General features: G+C 41.3%; 1 protein-coding gene across 4 annotated transcripts in view; it reads right to left on the minus strand.

Moving 5' to 3' along the window:
* Window positions 1-1,237: 1,237 nt before the first annotated feature.
* Window positions 1,238-12,194, minus strand: part of epha4a (eph receptor A4a) — a 56,172-nt gene continuing 45,215 nt past the window's right edge. For 2 of the 4 annotated variants that reach the window (XM_055203151.2, XM_055203148.2), the window contains exons 9-18: window positions 11,837-11,895; window positions 11,488-11,601; window positions 10,992-11,177; window positions 6,004-6,065; window positions 5,699-5,908; window positions 5,312-5,488; window positions 5,046-5,239; window positions 4,615-4,773; window positions 3,417-4,310; window positions 1,238-2,236 (exon numbers count right to left, since the gene is read on the minus strand). In XM_055203151.2, coding sequence (XP_055059126.1) covers window positions 4,196-4,310; window positions 4,615-4,773; window positions 5,046-5,239; window positions 5,312-5,488; window positions 5,699-5,908; window positions 6,004-6,065; window positions 10,992-11,177; window positions 11,488-11,601; window positions 11,837-11,895 — 1,276 coding nt within the window. In that variant the 3' untranslated portion in view covers window positions 1,238-2,236; window positions 3,417-4,195. Of the gene's footprint in view, window positions 2,237-3,416; window positions 4,311-4,614; window positions 4,774-5,045; window positions 5,240-5,311; window positions 5,489-5,698; window positions 5,909-6,003; window positions 6,066-10,991; window positions 11,178-11,487; window positions 11,602-11,836; window positions 11,896-12,194 lie in introns of those variants that run through there. The other 2 variants (XM_055203149.2, XM_055203152.2) reach the window with 2 other exon arrangements.

Genomic DNA, 12,194 nt, shown 5'->3' on the forward strand with positions numbered 1-12,194 from the left:
ACAGAACACAGATAGCACGTATCCTAATAAATGTAAGACGTGACTTATGACCTGATAGCTCCTGAATGTGATATTTCAGGGTTAAGATTAAGGATTAAACTAGGATTTCCAAAGCTGGTTGAGTATCATAACTCATTCGGAGCGCAGCTGTAAGCCATTTCGGGGTCTTCAGCCATGCTCCAGCCGTCCCTCACCACCCTCTTCATTTTTAAACGCTGGTCCACACCATTCCCGTTAAACCTCAATGAGAGCTATCAAAACACTCCAGTTCCTGTTCTCATCCTGCAGGAATGCCGCTTCTCGTCCTCATTAGATATCAAGCGAATTCATTCGGGTGAGTCTTTCCCTGTGCAAAGTTAAGCGTTTCTTCTCGCTTCCTTTTTCGAGGGTGACGGGCGTCTAAATACATGCATAATGAATGCGTCTCTCATTAGAATGATTGTCAGAGGAAAAACATTGCTTGGCTCACGGCGGGGTTTTCTTGGCCTCTTAAATTACGTGTTCTCTTCGTTTTTTCTCCTCTCCTTTATTTATCCAAGGCTTTCCACAATCAGCCCTCATCGCGACTGGGACGGCTGTGGGAAACAGATGTTTACTGATTAAGCAGGCGCACCGTGCCAAAGCGGCTGTATTACGACGCATTCAGAGTGCAGAAAGGACAGGAAAAAGTTTAAAGGAAAAAAGGAAGGGGAAGAAAGGAAAGGCTGACGAAACGCAGGCACTCGTGGGCCGCCCCCTCTCCTATCGACGCTTCATCATAATACGCTTTGATTGTTGAAATTGTTCTACGGGGGAGAATTTGCGCATTTTTTTTTCCCTTATATTTTCGATACGGTTTAAATGTGTTGGTTATCCCTGCCAAGTCGCTTTTACCCACAATCAGCATTAGCGTTTACACAAACACTCAGGCTGAAAGAGTTTTTTGCACGGAGAAAAGAAAATCGAAATGTTGCTGGCAAGAAAGACGAACCTGTTTATACCACAAGATTCGACTCCACCGTTTCCGTTTCAACCCCAGCCAAAATGTAATGGAACTATGTGACCAGCATCACACCGAGCCAAATGTCCTCTCTCACCCTCGGCTGGCACTTTACGTGGATATAAACATTTCTCTCCGTGTGAGAGACGCCCCATCCAAATAACCGAGCAGACGGCTAACCTTTCCAGCGATTCGTTTTGGGGAATTAGCGAGCGATCGTTCAACAAAATTGCTCACATAAATCATTTAAGACATTAATTACAATGCACTTGGCAATCATTTATTTCTCTCATAGCTCTATTTTACAATTTACAAACTAGATAAAAAAAGACCATAAATAAATGACATGTTTCATGTACCTAAATTCATAAAATAAAAAATGGAAAAGACGATGACAGTATTGACAATTATACACAACGTTAAACTCAAATGTCTAGAACGGCGGAGAAAAGTGATCTGTTAGTGGATTTCTCCAGAATAAACTACGTTAGGAGACATGGCACGGTACATTCTATTGTATTTCTCTCCTCTCACATTCATTGCATATTCCAGACAGGTCCTATACGGTTGACACCAAACAGCGAGGAGGAAATATCGAAAGCTAAAACAAAAAATGAGAGGAAGAAAGAAACGTATTTCAAGGACCGCCCCCTTCCCTCAGAATAAAGTCTTAAAATGGACGGAATGAATCTAGTTGACATGTAACAGAGCACGAATGTTGAAATGTTAAACCGTCCCCCCTCGTTATCATAAACATTCCTTTAATAAGTTCATTTTGGGTACAAATTAAACGTTCCTCTTTCACGTTCCTTTCAGACAGTTTGAATTGCTTTATGTTGGAGTCCAAGGAAATGTGACATATGTTACGTTCTCCAATTTTGCCAGAAAAAGCAAAAAAACAGCAGTCTTAGCGTATATAGCAAACAAATCCAGAATGCAGGTCTCCACAAGAGTTTTTAGTCCTGTATGTCTCAAAACAAATCGGAAAGGAACTCACTGCACCGAGAACAAAGACTTGGAAGATATTCTGTCAGGAATCACGCCACTAGATGAAATTTTTCATTATAATCGCTCATTGGATCTCTAAGGAGATGACTGTAGGGCTCTCAACCGCTCCTTGGGTTGTTTGTCATTTCTCCGATAGCGTAACCGTTCTAGGAATCATGGGAATTGAAGTCCTTTGTCCCGGTGTCAGGAAAATGTCGTTCTGTAGTGACTGTGTACATCACACAGAGGAGCAGATGTATGAAGATGATTCTGTGGAGAGAGAGAAGTGATAAAATGATTCAAAGCCAGGACACATCAGGGTTTCCCACAGAAAATTTGGCGGGTCAAAGGGGCGGGGCGTATGAGTCATGATGTAAGTGAAAATATTTGAATTAAAACACTCAAATAAAACAAAATTTTGAAGAAACTATGACAGAAAATGAACACATAGATTATTAATGAATTAAATGTTTTAAACAGATACCTCCTTACGAAAATAGCTGCGTGATGAAGTGAAACTAAAGGGTTAATAAACAAAAACTGAAGCAGATGTTCTGGCGAACGTTGATAGATAGCGCAAAAATTGATTATTTCCAACTATTAATTACATTATTTTAAAGTAGTGTCACTACTGTAGCATGTAAATAATGCACATAAATAACCTGAGCAAGAGCGCTCAACTATTATATTGAATCAACGGGCACGTGCAACCTAGCTAGCAGGTTGCTCAAACAACAAAATCACCAGCTAACTTACTTTAAATTTGCAAGAACTAAAGACTAATACAATAACAGACTTAAATAAACCCAAAACATAAGTCCGCTTACAGTTCTTACGGACACGCGTTTTATCAACTGGCTATCTTTCAGACAGTTGATGGACCATTTCGGCCGTGTAGCGCGCGTGTACGCTCGCGGTGTGAAGCGCATCCGCACTATTCTCCGATATGTTTTATCAACTGGCTACTAGTTATCCTACAGACAGAGACGGACCACACCTTTTTCCTCATTTGGCCATGTGGCGCGCGTGCCCGCTCGCGGTGTAAAGCACGTCCGCGCTATTCTCCGAGATGCACTTGACGGTCTTTTGTGCAGCGAATTATTATTATTCTTTTTGGACGACCTAGGTAAGGTGGTAGGGTTTCCCAGCTTAGGCGGGCCGCCCGAACTGCAAAGTGCTGTACATACACACACACACACACAGCAGTAATTAAAGTAATCCTCAGAGTATGGAAACTAAAATGACTGTTTGCTTGATTGCTAGGATCACAGAAAAATATGTTCCTATTTCCTTTTCGAGCTCATCCCATGAAACGTCTTTGCACATCCACATATTCATCAACGCCGGTTCTAATCTCACCTAATGAGTGGATAAATAACTGCAGGGGACCCAGAAGAACTAGAGCAGATCTCGTAAACACTCATAAACAGACTTGTTACTTTGTGCTTACCTAAGCTCAGCTCTGATGGAACATCCAGTAAGGGAGACGTGTGTTGATTTCATGGCCTGTTGAAGGTCTCCGGAGACCGGGAGAGAGACGTAGATGGAGCGAGAGAGTGAGGAAAAGTACAAGGGGACCGTGGAGACCGAGGTGGAGAGAGAGGGATGTAAACGGAGTGCAGATTTTTCTATTCCGACAGTTCCCAGCCAAGTGGAGCGGTGTCGAGAATGGCGGAGTGGGGAAAGATATTCCGTTCTGAGGGTGGGGAGACCTGGAAGACCTCCAGAACAAGCCCGATGAAGTCCTCCATTGTGGACTTTGGGAAGATAGATGCGTTTGAGGAAAATCTCCGCATTAAAGAGTCCGTAAAATCTGTATCGTCAACGCCTCCATTTTGAGCGTAACGATCCGAGTGAAATGGCAGGAGCGTACTCGTACAAAAAAAATTCAGTACTATTTATACAATTACTTACAGAGACGTACGTACAAAATTAAACAGTTAAAAGAAACAGAGAAACTCCTTCGTAGTTTCATTGAAATGAAGGAACCGATCAAAAGCTTCCTCGGAAATATTTCCAGTACAGCATGGGACAATCCTCTTTGACTCTCGGCGGGTAATGATGATGGCATTGAGAAAAAGTGCTGTATCGTTCCTCTGAAATCTTTATTCTGTTTGTTTTTCATTCATTACCAAAATTTAATTTAAAGTGCATGGATGAGGTAAATGGACTTTCTTAAAAAACAAAATAAAAAAGCGTGTTTCGAGTTTGTGTTCCTATCCCGTGGGTTCAGACAGGAACCATCCTGTCTTGTATCTGTTGCATGTGGGACAACATTCCATGGGCGCTGCTGAGGATCTTGTCCTGATGTGCCGTGGTGGAGATCCCTATCCTCGTCATGTCTCTGTTACAATAAAACACAAGACAGAGGTGATGAAAACAGGCGATTGCTCTCATCTGAATTGCCAACAGAAACAATATTTGCTTCTAACACGAAATCCAAGGACTCAATCCTGGCTGAACATTTGCAAGGCAAAGTAGAACTTCTTAGGAAATGCTCCATTGCGATCTATAGGGGCTTTGGGGCATGGAACTGTGACTACCAAAGCCATGTGTCAGCACCGGGTATTCCCGATTTAAAAGCTTTCTTGCATTAATCAAAAGCATGTCCAACATCAAACACCCCAAAATTTGGTCACATGACTCACTCTTGTGTCATATGGACCACAGCCTCTGGGGTCGTGTAGCCTGCGGCGGTGAAGTTGTCTCTGTAACGCTCCATGTTGATGGCCTGCAGCCAGTCGGTGACTGTTCCCAGGGTGGATGTGAATTCGGGGCTGCTGGGCTCTAAGAGGGTGGTGTTGGGTCTAGAAAAAAGAAAAAGGGGGGCGCTTAGTAGTCTTAGGGTTGGCTTGGCCTACTTTTAATAACTTACGAAAGAACTATAAAAGATTTTATAGTTATATGCATCATTTCTTTGGAACACATTTATACAACATCGGCAGTCGTGCATGTAACATGCACTTATGTGCCACAGCGAAAAGTATATTTACATCAATCCATCACCTTTAAAATATAACACTAAAACCATGAGTATGACATTTATGGAAGTAATTCAGTATGGAGCGAATCGCATTACCTGGCTAGCTCTCCCCCCGTCCTTTTCAAGCTGTTGGGGTTGCGGATCAGTTTATCCAGCATGTTGACGATTTGGCTAAACTTTGGCCTTTCGGCTCGTTCCTTCTGCCAGCAGTCCAACATCAACTGGTGCAGGGAAACGGGGCAGTCCATGGGTGGAGGCAGCCTGTAACCTTCCTCAATAGCCTTTATTACCTGAGAGATCCAAGGAAAATATTTAAACACTGAAGCTCTGCTTCCACTTCGATATCCTGATGCAACACTTACATCCTGGTTACTCATATCCCAGTAGGGTCGCTCTCCGTATGACATCACCTCCCACATGACAATACCGTAACTCCACACGTCGGACGCAGAGGTGAACTTCCTATACGTGATTGCTTCGGGAGCCGTCCAGCGGATGGGTATCTTGCCTCCCTGTGATTGATAGGTTCCTGTTATTTCCTTATAAAAGAGATAGCAAACACATGCGTGGAGGTTAATCACACACGCGCACGCACATACACACGCATGCAAGCACGTACGATCAGCATACGACGTTGGGGTTAGTATTGTAATTTCTAAAGCTGAGCATGCGGGTTAAATGCTGGGACTAATCTAAAAGCATGTGTTAGGGTTGCAAACACAAAACGAAACAAGATTTGTTAGAATTACCCTGGTCGTGTAAGCAGCATCTGGGTCTTCCTCCAAAACTCGAGACATGCCAAAGTCAGACACTTTACAAACAAGATTGCTGTTGACCAGGATGTTGCGTGCCGCCAGGTCACGGTGTACGTAGCTCATGTCCGACAGATACTTCATTCCTGACGCGATGCCACGCAGGATGCCCACCAGCTGAATGACTGTAAATCGCCCGTCGTTCTTCTGAGGAGCGAGATTCAAGTTAAATGATGCATTAAACTACACCAGAGTGCTTTATGACTATGTCAGTACGTTTAAAATGATGTAGTGGGACTCACCCTTAGAAAAGCATCAAGCGATCCATTCTCCATGTACTCGGTTATGATCATAACTGGCTTACCTGCACAGAGAAATGAAAAGGTTAAGGATTTTGATCCCAGGAAACACACATGCTTATAAAAGCATCAGCCAATGCATAAACCCAGTTGACCACATCATAGCATTTGAAAGACACTTCCTAATCAAAGTGTTGGTTCTCAAGCCCCTACTCTTTTCTCACCCCTCTCCTGTTGTTTGCAAGGGGGATTTTTGTGTGGGTTTGTTTACTGAATGCAGCCGTTGCTGGAGGCTATCAAGGCTGGATTCCCACATTACCTGCCAGTCATTACCGAGCCAAGGCAACGTAGGGCCCTCTCACAGAGCCGAAAGCAAGGAGGGAAGGGGCTTTACAATAGAGGACAATGGCACACGCACACACCTACACAGATCCGCTCACAAACGCATACACACATACGCGCTTTACCTCCCAGGAATCATTTCAATGTTCGAGCGGTGCCTTCATTATGCAAATACAATCTTGCGTTTAGTGCCAGCGCATAAAAGACTGTGCCCACCATGCCCGTCTGTGAATGTGTAATGCGAGGATGCCTGGCATGGCGTTTCATTCCTCCTCTCCGAGGCTTAGGGGCATTTTGTCTTTATTTATTTAGGACAATTTCTACATCATTAGTAATTTATTTAACAGGTTTAATTGGCCCTGTTGGAGGCGTAGGCTGCGAGGAGAAGGGCTGCCATTGTCTGTTTGTAATAACAGTTCTCCGGAAGACACTACTTCAGCCTAGCAAAGGATTATGGGAGACAGGCTGCTAATAATAAACACAACGTAACACGGCTCTCTGAGCGAGCTATGAGACAGCAACCTTGTTAAAAGAGATTGCTTAGCACGCTTGAGGATGTTACTGCAGTCGGATGGATTATACAGATCACTTTTTTATCTCGAGATGTCTGAAAGTACCTTGGCAAACTTATAAAGTAATAATTTAAACATTGTTGGGTTAAAGTATTACTTCGATAGCAGGAAAAAAAACGAGTTTAGAAATCGTTTAAGCATTAGTTATCTGATAAATAAAAATTGTGTTCTGCTTTTAGTACTACTGTTGTAATTTCAGTTTTCTGCATTTTTCTATTTATCTTTTTCTATTTATCTTTTTCTATTTATCTTCTTCTATCTATCTTCGTCTATCTATCTTCTTCTATCTATCTTCTATCTTTCTATCTTTCTATCTTTCTATCTATCTATCTATCTATCTATCTATCTATCTATCTATCTATCTATCTATCTATCTATCTATCTTTCTATCTATCTATCTATCAATTTATCTATCTATCCATCCATCCATTCATCCATCCAGCCAGCCATCCATCCATCCATCCATCCTTCTAAGTTTCTGTCTGTCTGTCTGTCCGTCCATCCATCCATCCATCCATCCATCCATCCATCTATCTATGTTTCTATCTGTCTGTCCATCCATCCATCCATCCATCCATCCATCCATCCATCCATCCATCCATTCATCTATGTTTCTTTTTGTCTGTCTGTCTGTCTAACTATCCATCCATCCATCAATCCATCTATCTATCCATCAATACATCCATCTATTTATATCTATCTATCAATACATCCATCCATCCATCTATCTATGTTTCTATCCATCCATCCATCCGTCTGTCTGTCTGTCTGTCTATCAATACATCCATCTATCTATCTATGTTTCTATCTGTCTGTCTGTCCGTCCGTCCGTCCATCCATCCATCCATCAATCCATCAATCCATCCATTCATCCATCTATCTATGTTTCTATCTGTCTGTCTGTCTGTCCATTCATCCATCAATCCATCCATCCATCCATCCATCCATCCATCCATCCATCCATCCATCCATCCATCCATCCATCAAAACATCCATCTATCAATCTATAAATGTTTCTATTTATCTATCTGTCTGTCTTGTCTGTCTGTCTGTCCATTCGTCCGCCCGTCCATCCATCCATTCATCCATCTATCTATGTTTCTATCTGTCTGTCCGTCTGTCTGTCTGTCTGTCTGTCTGTCCATCCATCCATCCATCAATACATCCATCCATCCATCCATTCATCCATCTATCTATCCATCAAAACATCCATCTATCAATCTATAAATGTTTCTATTTATCTATCTGTCTGTCTTGTCTGTCTGTCTTGTCTGTCTGTCTGTCTGTCCATTAGTCCGTCCGTCCATCCATCCATTCATCCATCTATCCATCTATCTATGTTTCTATCTGTCTGTCTGTCTGTCTGTCTGTCCATCCATCCATCAATACATCCATCCATCCATCTATCAATACATCCATCCGTCCGTTCGTCCCATCTATCTATCTATCTATCTATCTATCTATCTATCTATCTATCTATCTATCTATCTATCTATCTATCTATCTATCTATCTATCTATCTATCTATCTATCTATCTATCTATCTACCTATCTATCTATCTATCTGTCTGTCTGTCTGTCTGTCTGTCTGTCTGTCTGTCTGTCTGTCTGTCTGTCTGTCCATCCATCCATCCAGCCATCCATCCATCCATCCATCAATACATCCATCCATCTATCAATCCATCCATCCATCCATCCATCCATCCATCCATCAAAACATCCATCTATCAATCTATAAATGTTTCTATTTATCTATCTGTCTGTCTTGTCTGTCTGTCTGTCCATTCGTCCGTCCGTCCATCCATCCATTCATCCATCTATCTATGTTTCTATCTGTCTGTCTGTCTGTCCATTCATCCATCAATCCATCCATCCATCCATCCATCCATCCATCCATCCATCCATCCATCCATCAAAACATCCATCTATCAATCTATAAATGTTTCTATTTATCTATCTGTCTGTCTTGTCTGTCTGTCTGTCCATTCGTCCGTCCGTCCGTCCATCCATCCATTCATCCATCTATCTATGTTTCTATCTGTCTGTCTGTCTGTCTGTCTGTCTGTCTGTCTGTCCATCCATCCATCCATCAATACATCAATACATCCATCCATTCATCCATCTATCTATCCATGAAAACATCCATCTATCAATCTATAAATGTTTCTATTTATCTATCTGTCTGTCTTGTCTGTCTGTCTTGTCTGTCTGTCCATTAGTCCGTCCGTCCATCCATCCATTCATCCATCTATCCATCTATCTATGTTTCTATCTGTCTGTCTGTCCATCCATCCATCAATACATCCATCCATCCATCTATCAATACATCCATCCGTCCGTTCGTCCCATCCATCCGTCCGTCCGTTCGTCCCATCCATCCGTCCGTTCGTCTGTCTGTCTGTCTGTCTGTCCGTCCGTCCGTCCGTCCGTCCGTCCGTCCGTCCGTCAATCCATCCATCCATCCATCCATCCATCTATCCATCTATCTATCTATCTATCTAGCTAGCTAGTCAAGAAAACAATAAAGTTTCTTTAAGACATGCAAAGGATTGTGTCTCTTCTCTTTTACATTTTCTCACTTCTATACTCTCTCTCTCTCTCTCTCTCTCTCTCTCTCTCTCTCTCTCTGTAACCCATCTGTTGGCATTGCCTTCCCTAATGCATCACAGAGCGAATTGGGATTCGCCAGGGCTGTCTGGAGAAAAGATGTGACTCGGTGGGATTGTTACATGTCTGCAGAAGCCCCTTCATGTGAATGCAACCCTCACCCATCACAGTCCACTGAAAGAACCTTAAAAAACATCTTCATCTTTGTGTTTCTCCAGGGCTGCCATCATAGAGCCATCACTTTGAGAAGACACTAAGGGTGTTTCCTCGGTGCTGCTGTCAAATCCGAACCCATCCGATGCAAATCATGCCTCACACACACACACACACATACAAAGTTTCCTGCATATATTAAGTTGTTGCCGGGTGAGGGCCAGCCACAACGGCACCCTGGAGGTTTGTTGCATGCATATGAAAGAGAGTCAACTTTCAATCGATATAGGAATATTAAAAGGTTTGATGTCAGATCTGTCAGCTAGCCAAGATTACGTACTGGTAGGAAGATAGGTTTGATTTTCATCAAATGACAGGCAGTGCCATTTCTCAAGCATGGTTCCAGAAAGCATTTAAGATGCAGGCAGGAAGAACATAATCAGGAGTAAAGGGCTTTTGATAAATAAAAATTAAAGCAAAAAGTTGAAATGTCACAAACCATCAGCTGAGACAGCGGTGGAAAAAAGTATTTTTTTTATCATTTTTATCACCCTTAAATAGGAAACATTTAAAAGAGAAGCAAAGTTGCATAAGATATTAATTTTTTATTTTTTTGTGAATATATCTTGAATGTAGAATATTTTTTACGCAAATGCACTTTTCATATTTCAAGTAAATAAATCTAAATATATTTTTAAAAAAGTAATGTTATAAATGGTAGAAAATTTTATGTAAAGTCGTCACATCAAAGCCCCATGTGAAAGTTTTTTTTTTTAAATACATCTTTGACATATCACATATATTTTTTGGAGCTTTGTTGGGGAGACTTTACTTATGCTTTTATATAATATGACAAGTCTTTTTATCTCACACTTTTACTTCAAATATATATTAAATTTGATATCTTTAATACTGACAGAGTAAGGTCATGCAAAGATTAAAAATCAATGGAAGATCAATGAGTGACGCTACTAATTTTATAATTTATTAAAAAAAAGAGTAAATGTGAATAATGGGAGATTTCACAGATTGGGTCACATATATTGAATTACGTACATACATATTTAAGCTAAATAAAAATATATTTCGGTTTCTGGAGCTTGCAGGCTCACCTGCTCCACAAACCCGACAAGTCAAGCTGCACCACAGCATCAGCTTATGAAAGACATTTCATTAAACACATCCTCAAGCTTGAATTGTAAAATCAACCAGGCGGTGATTTACAAAAGATATGCAAAACATAAGCAAATATCTAGGTGAAAGGCTATGGTGAACAAGCTTGCCTGTCATCATAGATGCTCAAAAGGAAGGACTTACATTTTGTGACGACTCCCTCCAGTCTGATGATGTTGGGGTGGTCGAACTGACCCATGATGCTGGCCTCGCTCAAAAAGTCCCGCCTCTGTTTGTCAGTATATCCAGCTTTGAGCGTTTTTATGGCCACGCAGATTTCTCGCTTTCCAGGCATCTTAAGACGGCCGCTGCACACCTCCCCGAATTCTCCTTTAGACGGAAAAATCAGGTTCGAATCAAAAATGTTTGTGGTATTTAGTGATTCATGAAGTATCTCTGGAACACAGAGTTTACATTTGACTATAAACATGGGTTTATGCACACGCCAACTTTTTAAACATTCTAAAGGTTAATGGATTCAAAATGAGCCCGAATCATTTTCACAGCATCCCGACAAACATTAACACGCTGATTCAACAAACCGTTGGAATTTGGCGTTTGTTGGGACAATGTGAATTAGCCCGAACAGTTGCGGTCGTGCTACGCTCGTGGAAAAGAAAACAGCAGGCTGTTTGCTCACCGATGCCGATGACCTTTTCGATCTTGATGCAGGAGGCGTCGATTTCTTTCGCGAATTCACGGACGGCTTGGTTGGGGTCCTCGTAGGTGAAGGGGTCCACATAGATCCGGACCCCTGTTGAGAGATGGAAAGGAGGGGAGAGAGACATGACTATATGTTTGAAGTTGACAGAAGGGAATGTGATGTATATACAACATCTGCTTTCCATTCCTCCCTCCGGTTGGCTTCTGTATGTTCTTCACCACACTGAGAGCACAGTACCACACTTTTCCCCCATGCACTCACGTTATTTAGAAAAAATGATATATACAAATTTTAGAATATGTCTGTGTGTGTATAACTGCATTACCTGGATGTAAATGTCTCTCCTCATCAGAGTCTTGTTTGGCTTTGCTGTATTTGCTTCTCCTGTTAACACAAAGATGAGACGCATTTAATTCATTTATGTTGCATTTCCATTACATTTATGGAAAACGCTTTTATGCCTTACAAGGAATATACAATATACAGTATACTATATATACAATATATACCTTTTTAATTTTACATTTTTAGTTATGCGCCAACTTTTATTTTATATGCGATTAATCGAAATTAATCGCATATAAAATAAAAGTTTGTTTGCGCAAAACATATTTGTGTGTGTATTGTGTGTAATTATCATCTATATATAAATACACACATACATGTACATTTAAGAAAAATGT

This window comes from Misgurnus anguillicaudatus, chromosome 2 (assembly GCF_027580225.2).
Source record: "Misgurnus anguillicaudatus chromosome 2, ASM2758022v2, whole genome shotgun sequence".
Lineage (NCBI taxonomy): Eukaryota > Metazoa > Chordata > Actinopteri > Cypriniformes > Cobitidae > Misgurnus > Misgurnus anguillicaudatus.